Raw genomic sequence first — 20,720 nt, forward strand, 5'->3', positions numbered from 1 at the left:
GGCATCTGGTAGGTGCTCACAAAGAACAGTATTTGGAGAAGTTGAAGATCGCAGGATTGGATACCGATCCTTATCTTTTTCCTCCATTTTCACAGACTTCATTAAATCGCAGAGTCTACCTGTCTTCATTCCACACGATCTGTACCACTGTATCTGAAACCCGAGAGATTGCCTGTTGTGCATTTTATAATTTTTCTTGCTATTTGGGATATGTAGGACCTAATAAGTATAATACCTAAAATTTGTTTTTGTACAGGAAGTAGTTTTCCCAGAAAAAAGATGTCCTCATGTGAGGACAGTGGGTCTATCATGATGTGAAATGCTGCAAAGCAGTTTCATTCACTTTGCAAGCACAGATGCACATTGCATGTCATGCATCGCACACAGGATTTCCCAGTGCAGCCTTGTGCTCTGCATTCATGCATTTCATTTATAAAGTTATGTTATGTCCTCGGCAGAGGACATCGGGACTCAATTTCTAAAAAAAAAATGAAAAGACATGAATGAAAATGCATAGGCAAAAACAATAGATTTTTTTAAATCACCAATAAATTTTTAATGTTCAAGATTTTTTTTTTTTTTTTTTACCAAACTTTGTATAAAGATGATTCTCAACTATGGTATAACAGAATAATTCAGTATAACATTTTTCTTTCTGCAAAATGTGTGTAAAATTACCATTAATGGGTTTTCTAATTATATACAATGTATCTATAAACTAAATCTAATATGCATATAAATGTGTTTTTGGGGCAACATGTAATGAAAAAAGAAGTGTAATAATGTGAGTAATAATTGTCAAGATTTTCATAATAATATATAATATTTCATAGAATATTGAAATATAATTTCTTTCTCTATTCATTTGTTATGTCTCCAAAAATGCGTCATAAGCATGCGTTTAGTCCCGGTGTCCTCATCTGAGGACATGTATGAAATCAATGTCCTGTTTAGTAACAGAAAGTCATATTTTGATTTGAAACCCCATAACATATTTCTGAGATGTTGATTTATGACACAGAATTTAAAAATTAGACAGATTTAAATGATAACTACAATATATTATAGAAATATTATCATATTTCTATAAGAGTGTCACTAAATTAATTTCAGACATTTTGATGACCAAGGAGAGGGAGTGGTCATGTGAAACATCCAATCATTTGGTATCTCTGAAAAGCCCTGAATGTGCTCTGTACAGGACATCCAGATCTAAAACTGTGGCATGAACAGACTCAGAGAAATTCACAAAAATATAATGTCCTCATATGAGGCCACAGGGTCTCAAGAGGGTATGGTAAATGGGGTATCCCCATACACTGGTGTGTCATGATCCTGCCCTCGTGTCCTTGATTTTTCCTAGTCTTGAGGCAGGATCATGACAGACCCTTGTTTTGTGTACAAGCGCATGGCCTTGTCTTTGGGCCATGTGCTTGTGTTGTCTCGTTCCCTTGCCCCGCCCCCCTTGTTAACCTAGTCGTGTCTTGATTGTCCCATCTGTGCCACCTGTCGTATCTTGATTGTTTCCCCTATTTAGGTCTCCAAGTGTGCTCTGTCTTGCGTCGGTTCATTGTCATTGTACCTCAACTGTGTCCTACAATTGTGATTGTGCTGTACCCGCTGAAGTCCTTGTATTACCGTGAGTGTTCATAGTTAGTATTTAGAGTCCTTGTTTATCTTGTCAGTCCAGTCCTGTTTTAGTTATTTAGTCTTTACCTTGCTCCGTGTTTTCCCCCTCGTGTGTTTTGTTTTCCCCTTTTTGTAATAAACCCTTTGTTTGAGAATCCCTGTCTGCACCTGAGTCGGTCAAGGTTTTGGTAAGGGAGGAACTCAGGTGCAGACAGGGATTCTCAAACAAAGGGTTTATTACAAAAAGGGGAAAACAAAACCCACGAGGGGGAAAACACGGAGCAAGGTAAAGACTAAATAACTAAAACAGGACTGGACTGACAAGATAAACAAGGACTCTAAATACTAACTATGAACACTCACGGTAATACAAGGACTTCAGCGGGTACAGCACAATCTCACACACAATCACAATTGTAGGACACAGTTGAGGTACAATGACAATGAACCGACGCAAGACAGAGCACACTTGGAGACCTAAATAGGGGAAACAATCAAGATACGACAGGTGGCACAGATGGGACAATCAAGACACGACTAGGTTAACAAGGGGGGCGGGGCAAGGGAACGAGACAACACAAGCACATGGCCCAAAGACAAGGCCATGCGCTTGTACACAAAACAAGGGTCTGTCATGATCCTGCCTCAAGACTAGGAAAAATCAAGGACACGAGGGCAGGATCATGACATGGTGCTGATGTTAAAGCTTTTAAAAGTCTGGACACTTACCAGCATCGGCACGGGGAGGTACCTCATAATGGCAAAGGTAAGACATCAGTCTAGGGTTTATTTTGTATTAATATCTATTCTTTACTTAAGTAAAGATTTATATAACACGTAACCTGGTTTTAGAGGACCTGTACATGGAGATTGCACCATCTCCCATAGACCAGACCCAGTTTCTCACTCCCACAGCACGGAGACCTATCCATACTGAACCACTGTATCCAGGATCCACTGTAGACACCAGCCTTCTCACGTCATTCATGGTCATAACAGTGGCCAGATCAGTGAATCTCGCTCTGCAGTAACTCTGAGCGTCAAGTCATGTCATATATTGGTTCATAAATTGGTAAATTGGTATTGAAGGCCTAGGCTCTTTAGAAAGAAAATGAAAAGATTATAAAGCTCATAGAAGGCATAAATATCTAAGAGATATAGTCATGATTATAGTCTGATCAAAGTCAGTATCAAGCCCATTTACTTTTTTGCATACGACTTTGTATTGATGCTTTCATTTACAATATTCCTTCATACTTTTCATATTGTTCTGTGTAATACATTGGTAAGGATTCATACAAAATCACCAACTCAGAAAATAGTTGCTTTTCTCACGGGATCAGATTGTTTAGAACTCAGTTAAAGCTTAGATGATTATAAAGGGAGCGTTCTTTGCTCACTTTCTACAAGCTAATTTTGTAGCCTTTTCAGTATATTGTTGTGCTGGAAATCACAGTCACTGTTATGAATGCATTGATGCACAAACTAAATGGCAGGACAGAACACTGGAGAAATAATAAGGCATTCTGTCTAACATGATAATTTGTTAGATGCTCACTTCCATGGCAGATAAAATGACTCCGTATATCACAGTTGTATTGAGCCCATCTGCCAGAATTGGTTTTTGACATGCCAACACAGTCATCAGATCCTGAACTCATGGATGGTTGACCTGCTGCCCAGTGTCTGAAGAAGAGGATCCATTTATCAGACCATTCCCAAGAGTCCAGGAACAAACCAATCCAGACGTGCCATACAGAATAAAGCATATTAGATATGTAGTCATTTTCTGAAGAGTTGTGGATCGTGGGAAGGTCTGTGTAATACTTTCTGCAGTAGCTTTGAGCATCAATCCAGTTTTTGTTCATTTTTATTAGATATGAAGTATTTCCTTCTGAGGAAAAAAATAAACAGTTTGAAGCTCTTTATTTGCAGGTAAACTGCACATACAGCTTTTTACAAAAACTCACCTGTATTGCATGTAAAATAATATGAATAGCTATAAAGCGTATCATGCCAAGCCCCACCATAAGTAATGACACAATCTTCATTGACATTTGGCTGTCCTGAAGCCCAGTTATAGTACTGAGAAGTTGTGTTTTCTCCATTAGACCAACCCCAGCGTTTCTGTGTTCCCCTCTTCAGTCCAATCCACACTGATCCACTGTATCCAGCATCCACTATATTTACCAGCCTGTAGACATCATTCATGCTGTCTACAGTAGCCAGATCAGTGTACTTCGATCTGCAGTAACTCTGAGCCTCTGGCCACGACATTTTCACATTTATATAGTAATATGGACGAGAAAGAGCAGAACTGCTCCAGAAGAGCCCTGTTAAAATCAACATGTTAAACCATTAATATGTGAACACATCATCATAAATACAGATTATATATGACCACACCAACCTGACAGCAGAAGCAGCACAAACAGACTCCCATCCATGACTGCTCTCACAGATCCTCTCTGCTGGATTCTAATAAAAGATGATCAAACATATGTTCTGCAGGAAGTTAATACATCTGGTATACTGAAAATGTTTTGTGACTTCACACACCTCATATCATGAAATGCACCCTTAATATGGTAAACTTTTAAAAATTTAATCATTTTATTTATTGTAAATTTTCCATTTTTAATTATTGTTCCAGTTACATTATATTTTGTAAAGGTATTATTTAAAAAATATTTGTAGTCTAAAACTGGCCATACAGTCTTTTAAAGATAACAATGAGTGTAATCTACCTAGACCTGCACATAATGTACTGTTGCAAACTCTACAGCTTCCAATTACAGAATTGTACACATCGGGCAGCATGAGACACTCACAGTTTGGAAGTTTCTTGGTCTAGTGAGATCTAATCTGCTGGAACCAAAGATAGATACTTTTACCCAGAGTGACTTACATGTTATTCACACTACAGTATACAGTACAGTTTATGCATTCCCTGTATGTTTATACTATTAAGATTTTCAAACTTAAAATAAAACAAAGATTACTACTAGTACATTTGACAGGAAAATACTATTTTAATCGTTCTATTCAAAAATATAATGTTTATGTCAATGTGCTACTTGCTGTTTCTTTGTAATTAATTGTGAAATTGCCACAGATTCCTTCATATTAGCCTGGAACTAAAAGTGAACTACTTTATAAACTCTGTGTAACGATGAGTCAGAGACATTCGGATCCATATGCAGAACTTTTATTAAGAATGGTCAGACAGGCAATAATCAGTAACGGCATCAGGTATGTCAGGGATAACCAGAATCAATAACAGAAACGAGCAGAATGTCGGGGCAGGCAGCAGAGAATCAGAGTCGGTAAAATAATCCAAAGGTCCGGTACAGAAGTAACAAACACATGGAAGACCACTCGGAAATGTCAGACAGGCTAAACAAGACTTTGCAATGTAGCTGTGTGTGAGTGCTGCTTATAAGTGTGTGTAAATAAGGTGCAGGTGTGGCAAGGAGATTAGCTGATGAATAAGGTGCAGGTGTGGCAAGGTGATAGTGATGCAGGGGCTGCGTCCGAAATCGAATACTTCTCTACTATATAGTATGGAAAAAGCAGTATGCGACAAATTAGTATGTTTGAATCTTTTGCGTTCATAAAAGAGTAGGCGAGAATTGCAATAACTGTTGTGAGATTGAGTTGTACGTCTACTTAATTTGCGTTCTAATATGCCTACTCACCTACTATATAGTAGGGAAAAACAGTATGTGAAGAGAGAAGTACGTTCAAACCTTGAACCATAAAACAGTAGGCGAGAAGTCCCCAGATGTCCTACTGCTTCAGCCAAGATTCGTCATCGAACCATATACATCCTAAAGACGATTAATTGTCTGTTTAATATGAGACAGAGAAATGTTCTAAGAGAATTGCAAAAGAGCAAATCACATGAACAGACATTTGAGTGAGAGATGTGTATTATGTAGAATCAACTGTCTACATTGCTTTAGATGAATGTAAGTAATGTAAATAAATAAATCTACATTAAGTAAACATAAGTTATCTATTTCATTTGACCATTAGTATTGTTGATAAATTGTGGAGCTCTTGTGTTGGATAAAGTGAGTGAACACATCAGCATCTAGCTCAACATGTAAATCCAGTATATCACAGATAATGACAGAGGAGACTGACTCTTGTCTGGATGTTACAGGGACAGATGAGACATGTGTTTATCTGCTGCAGAGAGACTGATGAAGCAATCCTGCCATCAAAGACTCTCAGTGAGTACACTACAGTCATCAAAACATATTTTAGATCTTAAGTTGTAGTTTATTAATAAACAGTTATTACAGCACTTTTCTGATTCTTGTTTGCTGTACATTTGATGCAGATCTTTTGTGGTGGAGCAGGTGAAAGCAGCATCTGTGGAAAAAATCTCTAACCAAAGTCTAAAGTAAGATAATTCTGTTACTTCTAATACAGAAATGAAGTGACACTGTGCTGTTAAAATGACTGCTTTTGTTTTGTGTTTGTGCATCTTTAGAGGATCTGAAATGTCTGCAGACTGCTGTGTGCACTGAGGATGGAGAAGATGGAGTGCCATGGGTGAAATGCTCCATCACTGCATGTCCTCTTGTTTTCTCATCAGGACCAGATGCTGCTGTGGTCTCTTCATCTTCAGTGACCCCAGAGCCAGCGAGAGCATCTAGAGAAAGACCAAAAGACACTGAGGTTGTGATTTTGGTCAGGTTTGTTCTGCTGGTTTCTGTTCATACATCATCAGTCAATAAAGCCTGAGTTTCAGAAGTTTCTAAAGTATCATCAAATAATGTCACGAAGAATCTGAAAGTCAGTCTCCATTGACTGATACTGTATGAACACAAACCAGCAGGAGAAACTTGACAAAAATCACCTTTTATGTTCAGGCAAAGAATTGAACAGAATGGAGGCAAGTCAGTAATGACTGAATTTATATGTTTAGATGACCTGACCCTTTAAAACCTCAAATAGAAACTGTATTATATGTATGCATGCATTAATATTATAGTAGAACATTGAAGAAAAAGCGCTTTAAGAAATAAGCAGCTTTATTAAGCATTTTTCTGCCCAAGACACAAAAAAAGCATTCACAAAATTCACATTTACATGTATTAATTGGCCAGACACTTTTATCTGAAGTGACTTACAGTGCTCTTATTACAGGACCTCAATCCCTCTGGAGACCCTGGAGTAAAGACACACCGGTGGAGATTGATCCAGCAGCCTTCTGCTGACCAGTCCAGCTCGCTACACCACAGAAGTAATGAAGCTATATCAAATTAACATGCAATTGTAAAAATATACAATTAAATTCAGCAATAAATAGAATGCTGACAACATGATATAAAGTGTTTTACTCTGTGTAAATGTTTTCAGGGAGTAGTGCTCATGGTGAGCAGACACAGATGTTTGGAGCAGACACAGCAGCAGTCAGATCGTCCCGCACATGTTCTCCTGCTCTTGTTCAGGGTTGTGTGGTCCAGGGTCTTCATCATGGTGTTCCTGATCCTCTCTGTGCACTCAGACAAGGACTCGATGTCCCTCTCTCATCATGATCAGATTCAGTCTGACTGCATCAGTGAGGGATGTGATGGACGGATGAGGGTTCACCGTCTGTACTCTTTCAAAAACAGAACAATGTCTGAATAAAGTTTTGTTTCATGTGTTGTTGACTTGTATTTTATTTATTGTGACGGTTAATTTTATTTATTATTTGACTTGTTTATTCATGTCTCCTGCTGTTGTCAGTAAATAAAAAATAGCCTAATTGTTTCATGAACACATGCATTCATTCATTACTTGACTTGAATATTTAGATGTATTCATCTTGGCTGCATTTGTCTAGTGTGCAGTCATGCATAGATATGAAAAAAGAAAATGAATTACAATTTGTTTTATAAAAAATATATATAATTATTAGTCCCCATTTATCATTATTATTGTTGATAATTGTTGGGGTGGGCTAGAAATGCTTTCTGAGGTAATCTTAATTTCTAAGTAGTAGTTACATTTTTCAAGTGTAAAATCAACAATCTTCTCCAAAGGCAAGATCTTCAAGCAGTTGATCAACGTCTTATTTGTGCAGATATTACAAATACCGCAAAAGCTGAGGAAAACCTTATGAGGTAGAGTTGTGGAGTTATTGATGCTATGAAGGGTTTAATCTTCAAGGATTAAACTCTGGGTCTTTAATAGAGTTAAAACATAAAAACAACACAAATATATTGATTAAACTACAATAACAATAAAAGGGCATTTGTGTATTCAAAAAGGAGCAAATTGCATCAACCTCAAAATATTTACATCGTAAATATTAAACCTGTAGCAGTCAGTCATATATTTGAAGTTGTTGCGCTTGTTATAACGTCATAGGTCACATGATAACGTAAACATGGCGGAATTCATTCATACTCGACGAGATTTGGCTGTAGAGTACGTACTCTTTTAGCGCTCGTTAAGTAAGTACTTATTGAAATGTAGTACCTACTCGTTAAGTATGCGATTTCGGACGCAGCCAGTGACTCATTGGAGATGTGGTTTGGGTGTGGTGCAACAGATGAGAGGCGCTAGTGTCCAAGTGATAATATGGTGACATCTGGTGGTTGATGGGTGGAATGGTCCTGAGTGGAGTGCCCTCTAATGAAATTCATGGGCACTCCAGCTAATGATCGTGACACTCTGAGTCTGATCCACCAGAACACCCAAAATTATATTTTTATTAACATTTAAACTTCAGAATGAGATGATAAGGTTCAGTTTGCACTACAATTTGGCTTTACGCCAGTGTAAGAAACACACTCATGCTGACTTTTGCAATTAGAAGATGTGAATAATAAAGATATGAATAATTTTCCTATTCAAATAGCTAATTTTCATGTCTGCATGTCTCATTTCATCAATGGACAAAACATTAAAAAAGTAAAACATAAAAAAAAGTTGTCTTGAAGCTGCCTTGACACTTCAAAGACAAAATACTAACATACAAAATAATCATTTCATGCTCCGTTTCAGTAAATTCCTTGGCACCATTAAGAGAAATAAATTGTTATCATTATAATTAATACTATTATTACATTATTAGTAACTGCATTGTTATTTTAGGAGAGACCAATAAGTGTTGAAATGTGGTTTGTTTTAAAAGTCTTTAACATAAAGAGGAAACGTGAACATTTTTAATATTATGTATGATGATTCAAATTTACTTCAACACCACCCCACCCTTCTTTTTCTTTTTAAATATTTTAATTCACAATTGTAAACAGCTAATAACTGAGTAGTATATTAAAATGATTTCATGAAGGTTTATGTAACACTGAAGACTGGAGTAATGACTCATTTTAAAATGCATTTAAAAAAGGAAAACAATTATTTTAAATTGCACTCATATTTCACAATAGTACTGTTTTTATTGTATTTTGTATTGAATAAATGCAGTCTTCATGAGCATTAGAGATTTATTTTGAAATACATAAAATCTTAATTATTCCAAACACTTGAATCAATTAGAGAAGACATCATGCTGATTCAGATGCTACCAGATCTGTCATTTAATATCCATTCATTTAGTTTAAATTATGGTCAGATATGAAACTCTAATTGCTTACCTCTGATTTTTTTCTTAGTAAATCCTTTATATTTTTACAGAGAGACTTTCAGCAGCTGCTGTCACCTAGGTTATAGACATCTACTATGCAACTGTCTCTGGTTATTTCAGGTAACCCTGCCCCAAAACGGCAAGTAAAACAAAACAAAATATCTTTGGTCACTTTACATGTTCGTCTCAGCTCTTGGCTACAACAGAATAAGCTGCAATGTGGACCAGAACTTTAACCATTTAGCCCAAAGAACCCCCAGCCCCTTGCCTATATGTTTACTAGATGTTTCTAGATGTCACACATTAAAACAAGACACATTTATTTCACAGATTCCTTCATAACAGCCTGGAACAGAAAGTGAACCATTACAGAAACGTGTGTCACAGAATTTGACCACAATTCTGTTAACAATTAAACTTAAAGAACATTACTGCATTACCTAAAAAGAAAATACTTTTGCTCAAATGCAGATGTAGCAGAATAAGATCATTTGCCTAGTTTTTGACACGACATGAGTAATTTTCATATTCAAATAGCTTATTTTCTTTTTTGATGGCACATCACACTGGTCGAAACGGGCATAAAGCTCATTTTGAAGCAAACTTTTATTTCTTAACATGGAAAATAAAATTTGACCCTGGACCACAAAACCTGTCTTAAGTGTCAGACAATATTTGTCCTAGATACAACTATTTTAAAATCTGGATTCTGAGGGAATAAATTTCAAATAGAAAATTGCCTTTGAAGCTGTCCAAATAAATTCTTAGCAACGCATATTACTAATTAAAAAAAAAATGTTTTAATATTTTGACAGTAGGAAATTTACAAAATATCTTCATGGAACATGACATGATCTAAATGTTCTAATGATTTTGGCATAAAAGAAAAATTAATAATTTTGAACTATACAATATTTTTTGGCTATTGCTAAAAAATATACCTCAATACTGGTTTTGAAGGTCCAGGGTCACAAATGTAGTTATTGATGTAGAACTTCAAAATCAATTGTAATAAATATATTAAACAATGACCATTTATCCATTATTAATTTTTAAACAATGGATACTACTACTACTACTACTCCTACTTCCAAGTTCCTCCAAAAAATATAGTTAAAGGGGTCATGATGCGATTTCAAGTTTTCAATTTTCCTAGTACTGTTACAAGCTCTTGGTGCATAAAGAAGATCTGTAAAGTTGCAAAAACTTAAGTCTCAAACCCAAAGAGATATTTTTTATAAAAGTTAAGACTCGTCCACTCCCTCCTAAAATGCCTATTAAAACACAACCCCACATGTCGACGTCACTTTGTGGGAAGATTTGCCACCCAAATGTTTACACAAAGAAAGAAGGCATAACCTTTGATTCTCGCTGTTGGCTCTGGCACCATGTTGTGGAGAAACTGTTTTGTTGTGAAAGTGAAAATACTTTGCATGGTCTTCCAAAAGATGACACAGCTAGAAATCAGTGGTTAAGTTGTATTTACAACACTGTTCCAGAACAGTTCAACCCAAATATTCAGATGTGTGTAGCACATTTTATGGAGGACTGTTTCCTGATCCTGGGAGAGAAGACGACAATGCTGGGTGTTATGACTCACAGTCTGTAAGTATGTTTACATATGTAAAGGATTTGCCATTGATGATTCATACGTGAGTTCTGAGCAGTGCAGAACAGCGGTTCTCAATTTCATATATCAATGAAGGCAGTTGGCTATGAAATAAACTAATAATTTGTATGAAAAAAAATTAGTACACGTAAAAGTAAAAGCACACCAGTGTTCTGACCGGGACACGCATCATATAATGGTGAGGGCCTCAAAAGTTCTGTCACACACTTGAGGCTCTTGGCCAATCACAACGCACTGGAAAGCTGGCCAATCTGAGCACACCTTGCTTTTTAGAACGATGGACTTTGTAAAAAATTACACTTTTCAATTAGCCAGTGCACAGAGGAGAAACAATAATGTATATTATATGGAAATTAATGTGTCTTTTTACCTTAAACAGCAAAAACACATTTCAATAAACCAAATACACAAAATAGTGTTCTTTTTAACAACATCATCTGACCCCTTTAAGATTTACATAATATTCTTTGAATCTGTTTCAAAAGTTAAAATAAGTACATTGATTATTAATGCCTATTACAATGATTATTTTAATAGGCTGTGTGTTTGCTCTCCAGATGAAACACCTCTTCATCTTTCCCCTGATTCCAGCTCATTTTGTTACTTTCCAGTCCCATGCTCTTCAACTTATCACTTATCTGGAAAACCAGCAAGAAAAAAATCAAACAAAAGTATGTCCTACTTATAGGCTATACACAAACATACATATACAGGTCTTTCTCAAAAAATTAGCATATTGGATAAAAGTTCATTATTTTCCATAATGTAATGATAAAAATTTTACTTTCGTATATTTTAGATTCATTGCACACCAACTGAAATATTTCAGGTCTTTTATTGTTTTAATACTGATGATTTTGGCATACAGCTCATGAAAACCCAAAATTCCTATCTCAAAAAAATTTGCATATTTCATCCGACCAATAAAAGAAAAGGGTTTTTAATACAAAAAAGGTCAACCTTCAAATAATTATGTTCAGTTATGCACAAAAATACTTGGCCGGGAATCCTTTTGCAGAAATGACTGCTTTAATGTGGCGTGGGATGGAGGCAATCAGCCTGTGGCACTGCTGAGGTGTTATGGAGGGCCAGGATGCTTCGATAGCGGCCTTAAGCTCATCCAGAGTGTTGGGTCTTGCGTCTCTCAACTTTCTCTTCACAATATCCCACAGATTCTCTATGGGGTTCAGGTCAGGAGAGTTGGCAGGCCAATTGAGCACAGTAATACCATGGTCAGTAAACCATTTACCAGTGGTTTTGGCACTGTGAGCAGGTGCCAGATCGTGCTGAAAAACGAAATCTTCATCTTCATAAAGCTTTTCAGCAGATGGAAGCATGAAGTGCTCCAAAATCTCCATAAAGCTTTTCAGCAGATGGAAGCATGAAGTGCTCCAAAATCTCCTGATAGCTAGCTGCACACTTTTTCCTTCCCACAGACTTCCCACTGAGGTGCCTTGATACAGCACTCTGGGAACAGCCTATTTGTTCAGAAATTTCTTTCTGTGTCTTACCCTCTCGCTTGAGGGTGTCAATGATGGCCTTCTGGACAGCAGTCAGGTCGGCAGTCTTACCCATGATTGCGGTTTTGAGTAATGAACCAGGCTGGGAGTTTTTAAAAGCCTCAGGAATCTTTTGCAGGTGTTTAGAGTTAATTAGTTGATTCAGATGATTAGGTTAATAGCTCGTTTAGAGAACCTTTTCATGATATGCTAATTTTTTGAGTTAGGAATTTTGGGTTTTCATGAGCTGTATACCAAAATCATCAGTATTAAAACAATAAAAGACCTGAATATTTCAGTTGGTGTGCAATGAATCTAAAATATATGAAAGTTTAATTTTTATCATGATGGAAAATAATGAACTTTTATCCAATATGCTAATTTTTTGAGAATGACCCGTATATGTATAAACACATAGATGTACATACCACATTTAGAAAGGAAGTCTGTTGTGAAGGATCATTCAATGTGCATTTTCCATTACAGGACAATTTCAACCGTACAACCTGTTTTCTAATTAACTTGTCAGCTAGAGAAATGCAGGGTTAAAGAAAACATAGAAAATAAATCAATTAATAAAATCATATAATCACAGTTGTTTTTAATCTCTGTTTAAAAAATGACCAACAAAACTCACCTCCATAGCAGATAAAAGGCTGCTTTAGATCACAGTTGTATTGAGACCATCTCCCAGAATTGGTTCTTGACATGCCAGCACAGTTAGTAGGCGCTAAACTCTGTAATGGTTGATCTGCTGCCCAGTATCTAAAACTGAGTTTCGTTTGATCAGACCACTGCCAAGAGTCCAGAAACAGACCGATCCAGAGTGATGATTCATTACTGATCAGATTCTGCTGCTCTGGGCTGCTGATACTCGCCAGATCAGTGTGTTGTTGTCTGCAGTAACTCTGAGCATCTCTCCATGTCATAGCAGTCTCATTAATAATAAAACCAGTGCTATCTGTTCAGAAACACAAGATAAGGACCAGCCCTCAGTCAAGAATCAGCTAAAGTGGAAAAACAAACTCAAACTAAGAGGACTCACCATTGAAACACACAAATGGGAGAGCAGTGCTGCAGCTCTCATCATACCAGCTTCCATTAAAACTCCTCACACACTCCCCATCACCACTCGGTTCTCCTGGATACCACATACTGTACTGGGAGATTGCACCATCTCCCATAGACCAGACCCAGAGATCTTCTGTCCCAGCACTGAGACCTATCCATACTGAACCACTGTATCCAGGATCCACTGTATTTACTAGCTTGTTCACATTAGTCATGTTGTCAGCAGTGGCCAGATCATAGAATCTCGCTCTGCAGTAACTCTGAGCATCTTGCCAAGTCATAATTTCATTCATATACTGGTATGCGCGGTACGGAGACTTGGGCCCTATGACAAATTGAGATGACAAACAGGAATGTAAGAATCATAAATACTTTTATGGTGACACAATCATGATTAAATATTTTTGCTTTTCAATGAGTGTTTACGTTTTACAGTAAAAAAAAACTTGATTGGTATCAGAGTATAATGTGCACATAAACACATTCATAGTTAAAAGCACAAAAGACAGAAAATGGAGAAACAACATCTCATTTCTTTTGATTAAAGAAATCCTCACATCCATGGCAGATAAAAGGACGCTTTAGATCACAGCTTGAACGAATCCATTTTCCAGAAACAGTTGTTGACATGCCAACACAGTCACCAGATCCTGAACTCTGGGATGGTTGACCCGATGCCCAGTATCTGAAGAAGTTGCTCCATTTGTCAGACCATTCCCAAGAGTCCCGGAACAGACCAATCCAAATCCATGCTGACGATGGAACAATACTCTTGAGCTGATTCTGTTCCTGAGAGTTGTGGATGGTGGGCAGATCTATATAATGCTGTCTGCAGTAGCTCTGAGCGTCCATCCAGTTCTTCCACATCTCTACCAAGATGTAACTAGTGCCTTTTATCAAAAGAGAAAAAATAAGAATATGGTCTCATCTCTTTTTCTCAGCTGAACTGAGTATGAGTTACTGAATATAGTAACTTACCATTGTAGCACACAAAGTAAATCGGATTTGAGCACTGGTAAGTATGCCAAACTCCATAGGCAAGAAAAGCGCATTCGTTTAGATTGTTTGGTTCTCCTGCATCCCAGGCATTGTACTGTGCAAGTGTATCTTCTCCCTGAGACCACCCCCAGCGTTTCTGTGTCCCCCTCTTCAGTCCTATCCACACTGATCCACTGTATCCAGCATCCACTATATTTATCAGCTGGCTTGCATCACTCATGCGGTCTATAAAAGCCAGGTCAGTGTGCTTCGCTCTGCAGTAACTCTGAGCCTCTGGCCACGACATTCTGGCATTTATATAGTAGTACATACGAGAAAGACCGGAAGTGGTCTTAAAGAGACCTGTGAAAGTATTTATATTGCTGTTTGTTTCTATGAAGCATATGCATTCACATGTACATTAAAACCATTACAAATGACCACACCAACCTGACAGCAGAAGCAGCACAAACAGACTCCCGTCCATGACTGTGGATCCTCTCTGATGTTTTCTAAGAAGAGATAATCAAATATACTGTAGATTTTCTATTAGAAATAAGACTGAATACACATGGTGCACTCCAAATTTATTGCAACTTCAAATATTTGGTCTTTTCATTTTCTTAATATGTTACATTACACTGTGGCTGGATGTTGTTGATATCAAGAATTAAGCTGTACACATTTTCTATAGTCTCTGCCTCAAACAGCACCACACACTCACTGTCATATTACAAACAAAACTGCAACTTTCTTAGTCTTGTAAGATTTAGAACAAAGCTAGATTACAAAGTACAGATGGGGATAACTATTCCTGTATTTTACATGTACATTTTATTTATTAATTTCCCAGATACTTTTATCCAAAGCATTTTTTATTGTATTCAAGGTATAATATACATTTGATCTTTTCATGCTTTCACTCAAATCAGTGAAATCCATTTTGTTGTAAGTGACATGCTGTTTTTGCTTCAGGAACACAAATGTACTTTTACTAACACGCACTTGAGTATCAGATATAATGAGTATCAGAATGAGATTAGGAGATTCAGTCTGCACCATAACATACTGTAATATATTATCTGAAAGCATGTCTTAAATGTTTCAGTTCTTTACCTTAAAAACTATTATGCACTGAATGCTTTTGCCCTCAGGTCAAACAAAATACAATCATATGCTTATTTTTGTGATGAGCCATTTCACATTCAAATACTGTAGCTCATCGTCACTGAAGATGTTTTTTCCACTGGTCACAAAGTCATGCACAAAAAAAGAAAAGAAAAAAAAAAACTATACATATTGTATAACCATCTTCAGAACATCTAAAACACATTTTTTTTTTTATAATTCGGATATTCTGTAGAGGACATTATATTTTTGTGAACTTCTCTGAGACTGGACTCATTTTCAAATTGCTTGTCCTAAATGAACATCTCAGAACAACTTTGTTGGGGTTTGAAAGCAGAATATGATTTTCTGTTTCGAGAATTGCATCAGTTTCATACATGTCCACTGTTGAGGACACCAGGACATAGTTCATGCTTATCAGGCATTTCAGTGATTCATAAGTAAATTGAGAAATAAACCATGTATTCATATTTCTATAAAATATAATGAAAATGTAATTATCATTATTATACTTCCTTTTTCATTACATGTTGCCCAAGGAACAAATGAGAGACAATAAATAGACACATTGATTATAAAAGGAAAACCCATTTTGGACATTTATCAAAAAACATATTGTGTAAAGTAAAACAGTATATCAATCATGTTCTAATATCTTTAAAACCATAGTTGAGAATCTTTATACAAATCTTTGTGCAGAAAAGAGTTCAAGTGGAAGTTTCATGCAGATGTCAAAGTCCTGAAAACTCTTATTTCCATTAGATGCATATTAAATGCAGGTGATAGTATGCATACAAAATGCAAAATAAACATATTCTCTAAATTATTTTTCGCAATATTATTCTCATATCTGTATTAAATAGAATGAGCTAAGGACAAAAACACTCAGGAAAATTTGTACATTTGCCTGACTGTTTTTTCCTTAGCTTGTTCTATTTAAATATATAAACATTGTTTTGATAAAGAATCTTGTTTTTATTTTCTTATTTACCAAAACCTGGACTCCTCTACATAGGACATAGAAAAAAAAGAAAATAAATGTAAAAAAGATTAAAAGATTAAAAAAGATTAAATTTACCAGTCAAATCCATACCAACTACTAACATTAACTAACTACATTGTTGCCAGATCTCACCAAATGTGTTTATAAATAAATTGGTCATATTCAAATAATTGGTGATAATCAAATTTACACGCTAAAAATACAAAAATTAGTAACAACTATCATAACATTTTTAACCTTTGGATTCAGAATGAAATAAATTCATCATTTTAATTTACAAATTAAATAGGAAACAAATACAGAAATATGTGAAAGTCTGACAACTCTATAAATATAACAGATGATGTTAATGTGGCAAATGTAGTCCTATTCCATGCAATTTTTATAGGTCCAACAGAGGTTACAATATATATATATATATATATTTAGCGTGTTTGGATGTTAAATAAATTATATGTAAGAACCTGCTCTTTCAGATGTCATGTAAATATAAGTACATACAATAATGGACAGACATAAAAATCCGTACCTTAATTTTTCCTGCAAGTCCTCTGTATTTCTTACACAGAAACTTCTACAGTAGCTTATTCATAGTTGGCTAGAATTATAATGTTATAATTCACTCAAGTTGAAACACTATATCCAATTCATTTATGATAAACCCACCCCTAAACAGCAAGTAAAACCTGGTTGGTCACTACATACTGATAAGTCTAAGTGGGTGGTTCTTGAGCAAAACAGAATAAGCTGCAATTTTGGACCAGGTCTTTAGCCATTTAATCGAACAAATCAATATATATATATATATATATATATATATATATATATATATCTATATATATATATCTATATATATATATATATATATATATATATATATATATATATATATATATATATATATATATATATATATATAGATATATATATATATATATATATATATATATATATATATATATATATATATATATAGATAGATAGATAGATAGATAGACTGATAGATATAGATATAGATATATATACATTTAGCAGATAATAGTAATACTTCATATTAGCCTGCAACTGAAAATGAAATATTATAAAGACCTCTGAGGTGAATGACATGAGGTCTGACTTAACTGAAAACCCTAATTTTCACTTCTATTAAAAATTTCAATTAAATTATATTCACTTTTATTATGTAGTTCAGAATGAGATGGCGAGCTTCATACTGAACCATAACATGTTATATACTCTGAAAACAAATAACTAAAATGTTTACCTGTCACCCTGAAGAACACTTACCAATTTTGCATTTGCCCACTGACATGTAAAGCACAACACAAATATATGTAGATTTTTGTGAAGAAAGAACAAGTAATTTTCATATTCAGATGGGCATTGTATTTTGCTTGTCTTTAAGATATGTTAACATCAGAATGAATCAAAACAGAAACGGAAAAATGGAAATAAATCACAAGGTCTGGGGACAATGATAATCAACTTCATGAAGAAGCCTCACCATGTTTGCTCAACAGAGCAGGGTCTTAAATATTTTTTTAACCTCCGGAAAAAAATGTAAGATGATAAAAACACACCACCTCAATTGCAAAGATGACCCAACAACACTTGCCTTTATTCAGAAACCTGTCTGGTTTGGCTCTTTACTGGAATCACAAAAATGTAAATCCCAGCACCTTAACCTACACTGTACATCTTTAAAAGGTTTTACTTGTATCCATAAATAAATGCAGGATAAATAATTTGTGAGAACTATTTAAGCATACTGCAGCAAAGGATTATATCACATTTTAACGTGATGCCAAGCAGTACATCATTTTCATAATCAAATTGTTCATTTCCACTTAGGATCATGCACGTTGTACCACATTACTTCACACGCACTGGTCACTTGAATTAAAAAAGAAAAATAATCTAGTGCTATTATCACATTACATAAACATGTTGTCTTGAAGATACACAGCATCTCTCTTATTTTATATATATTATCCAAAGCGACTTACAGATGAAGACAGTGGAAGCAATCAAAAACAACAAAAAGAGCAATGATATATAAGTGCATTTATTGAATGAGCACTGAATGTCCGAACTGATTGCACTATATTTTCACTGTTTTTTTATTTTTTTATTTTATTTTATGTAAAGTTTTAAAATTGCTTGTTTTATTCTTGTTATTATTTTTCTTCATTATTATTTTACTTTCTTTTATGTAAAGCACTTTGAATTACCATTGTGTACGAAATGTGCTATATAAATAAACTTGCCTTGCCTATAACAAGTCTCAGGGTAACACAATACACGTAGCATGGGATTTTAAATAATAATATAGCTGCAAGCAGCGATGGCGGGCTCAAGCCATCAGTGCAACGCCACCCCTGTGGCATCAGGTAAATTGTGCCCAGCGAGCACATGCATTCACAATAGCCCTCTGGCAGTCAGGTTTTAAGGTATACGGCAGTTAAAGGGTTAATCCGATCTAGACTTTGAAATCACATTCACAGAACAATCTATATAACTGTAGTAACACATTACAATAATATTGAATTCATAAACATTAACTATGTTAACATGAACAATAATTATTTTAAGATAATTAACAACAATTAGGTTAAGACTTGACCATTGGACAAAAAATGGTGACTGGGTCACGGGGCAGAAGAAAAAAAAACGGTGAAGAAATGACAAAAATAATTGCAAAAGAATTAAGAATTAATGTGAAGATTATTTTTTTGTCAATTCTACAAGACAGACTTTTCAGGATAGGAGATGGAATAAAAATAAGATCCTAAATCTAATGCCAAATTCTGGAAGATATATTCCTCAAAGTGTTGTACAAGAGTCACTCAGAACCCATCTCTTCATAAAGCCTATATATAAAGTCTTAATAAATAGTATTTCACAATACTTCATGCTATTCTAATTAAGTCATTTTGGGGATCTTTCAAGTCTCTCAGAACCTGACACCTTGTTATTCTGGAGACTCCAGGAAAGTTGCAGCTCTGAAAAATTGTGGGACTGTAGACTAAATGCTCCCTGATAGTTTAACACCTAATTCTTCACTTTAATTCTTAATTATTTTCCAGTTAATGTGTTTCTGTTCTTCTCCACTTGTTTTTTTCTGACCCCTCTGACCCAGTGAGCATTTTGCTGTCCAGTGGTCATGTCTTAACTTTGCAATTACTGTACTGTACTTTTTTTTAATATTTCTCATGGGGATCTAATAATTTTGGATTTTCAGTCTGAGTTAAACTCTGCAGACCCGGTACCGGGTCCTAAAATAGAATTCAAATTGTTTGTATTGCATTTGCAACGCCTTCCTTTTATGATATCAGGCCATATATGGGTTCATTTGAAAGCTTAGAGTGTTTTCTTTACAAAGAATACCATTGGGGTTTTATGATACATAAAGATTGTGAATATATATATATATATATATATATATATATATATAATTAAAGTGTACAGTTTACTTTTATTGTATATTGAAATAAATATTTCTGAGTTCTGTATCAATCTGTGTTGTTGTTTGTTTATTTTAATTTTTCTTAGGAAGATAACTGACCCTTTTACTTCGGTACATATTTTCGCTGAGTTTAATACTTTAACTCCAATATTTTTTTTATGTGCTGCATCGTTACTTGTTACAATTATAATAATGTTACGAATCATTCCATTACAAACCACTGCCAGAACTGTAGATGGCAGGTTTGATGAAGCTGCCACATCATTGAGCGAATCAAGCGACACTGCGCGTGCTGACTGAACTGCTGTGAAGAGAGAGATGAACACCGAGCCGAGCCAGATAATGACTCGTTCACGAGTCAAGAGCCGGTTGCATCGTTTCTCGGATGACCAGTAACGTTAGTTCTTTCTGACAGTTCCGATTCAATAAACCAGTTGAAGAAAACAGTTCACCGATTCTTTTGCGCTCGATGCAATGGCGTCCCTGACGACAATTATGAATACTAAAGCCTAAATAGGCAACTTCCTGTTGGGCGGAGCATATGATATGCAATAAGAAAGTTGTTTGGATTGATGAGATCTATATGTGTACTGAGTTTCATACATCTACGAGCAAGTATGTATGATATATGGCCCTCCATATTCCAGGGGGGCGCTGTAAAGCCCCTGTGCCACGCCCGTGTATCAGTCTCTGCCCGGCCCTAATGGCCGCAGATTCCAATGTGT

The 20,720-nt window shown here is 35.5% G+C and overlaps 1 protein-coding gene and 1 pseudogene across 1 annotated transcript; both read right to left on the minus strand.

Annotated features, from left to right (window-relative positions):
- The window catches only part of LOC127942232 (macrophage mannose receptor 1-like), an 11,596-nt pseudogene extending 7,520 nt beyond the window's left edge, over window positions 1–4,076 (minus strand).
- Window positions 4,077–11,480: 7,404 nt separating this feature from the next.
- Window positions 11,481–14,885, minus strand: LOC127942233 (macrophage mannose receptor 1-like). The gene is made up of 6 exons (XM_052537923.1): window positions 14,849–14,885; window positions 14,399–14,761; window positions 13,978–14,310; window positions 13,395–13,745; window positions 12,987–13,310; window positions 11,481–11,488 (listed from the first exon to the last, which is right to left on the minus strand). The coding sequence occupies exons 1-6, from the start codon at window positions 14,883–14,885 to the stop codon at window positions 11,481–11,483; spliced, it is 1,416 nt and encodes a 471-aa protein (XP_052393883.1).
- Between the last annotated feature and the right edge of the window lie 5,835 nt (window positions 14,886–20,720).

This window comes from Carassius gibelio, chromosome A21 (assembly GCF_023724105.1).
Source record: "Carassius gibelio isolate Cgi1373 ecotype wild population from Czech Republic chromosome A21, carGib1.2-hapl.c, whole genome shotgun sequence".
NCBI lineage: Eukaryota > Metazoa > Chordata > Actinopteri > Cypriniformes > Cyprinidae > Carassius > Carassius gibelio.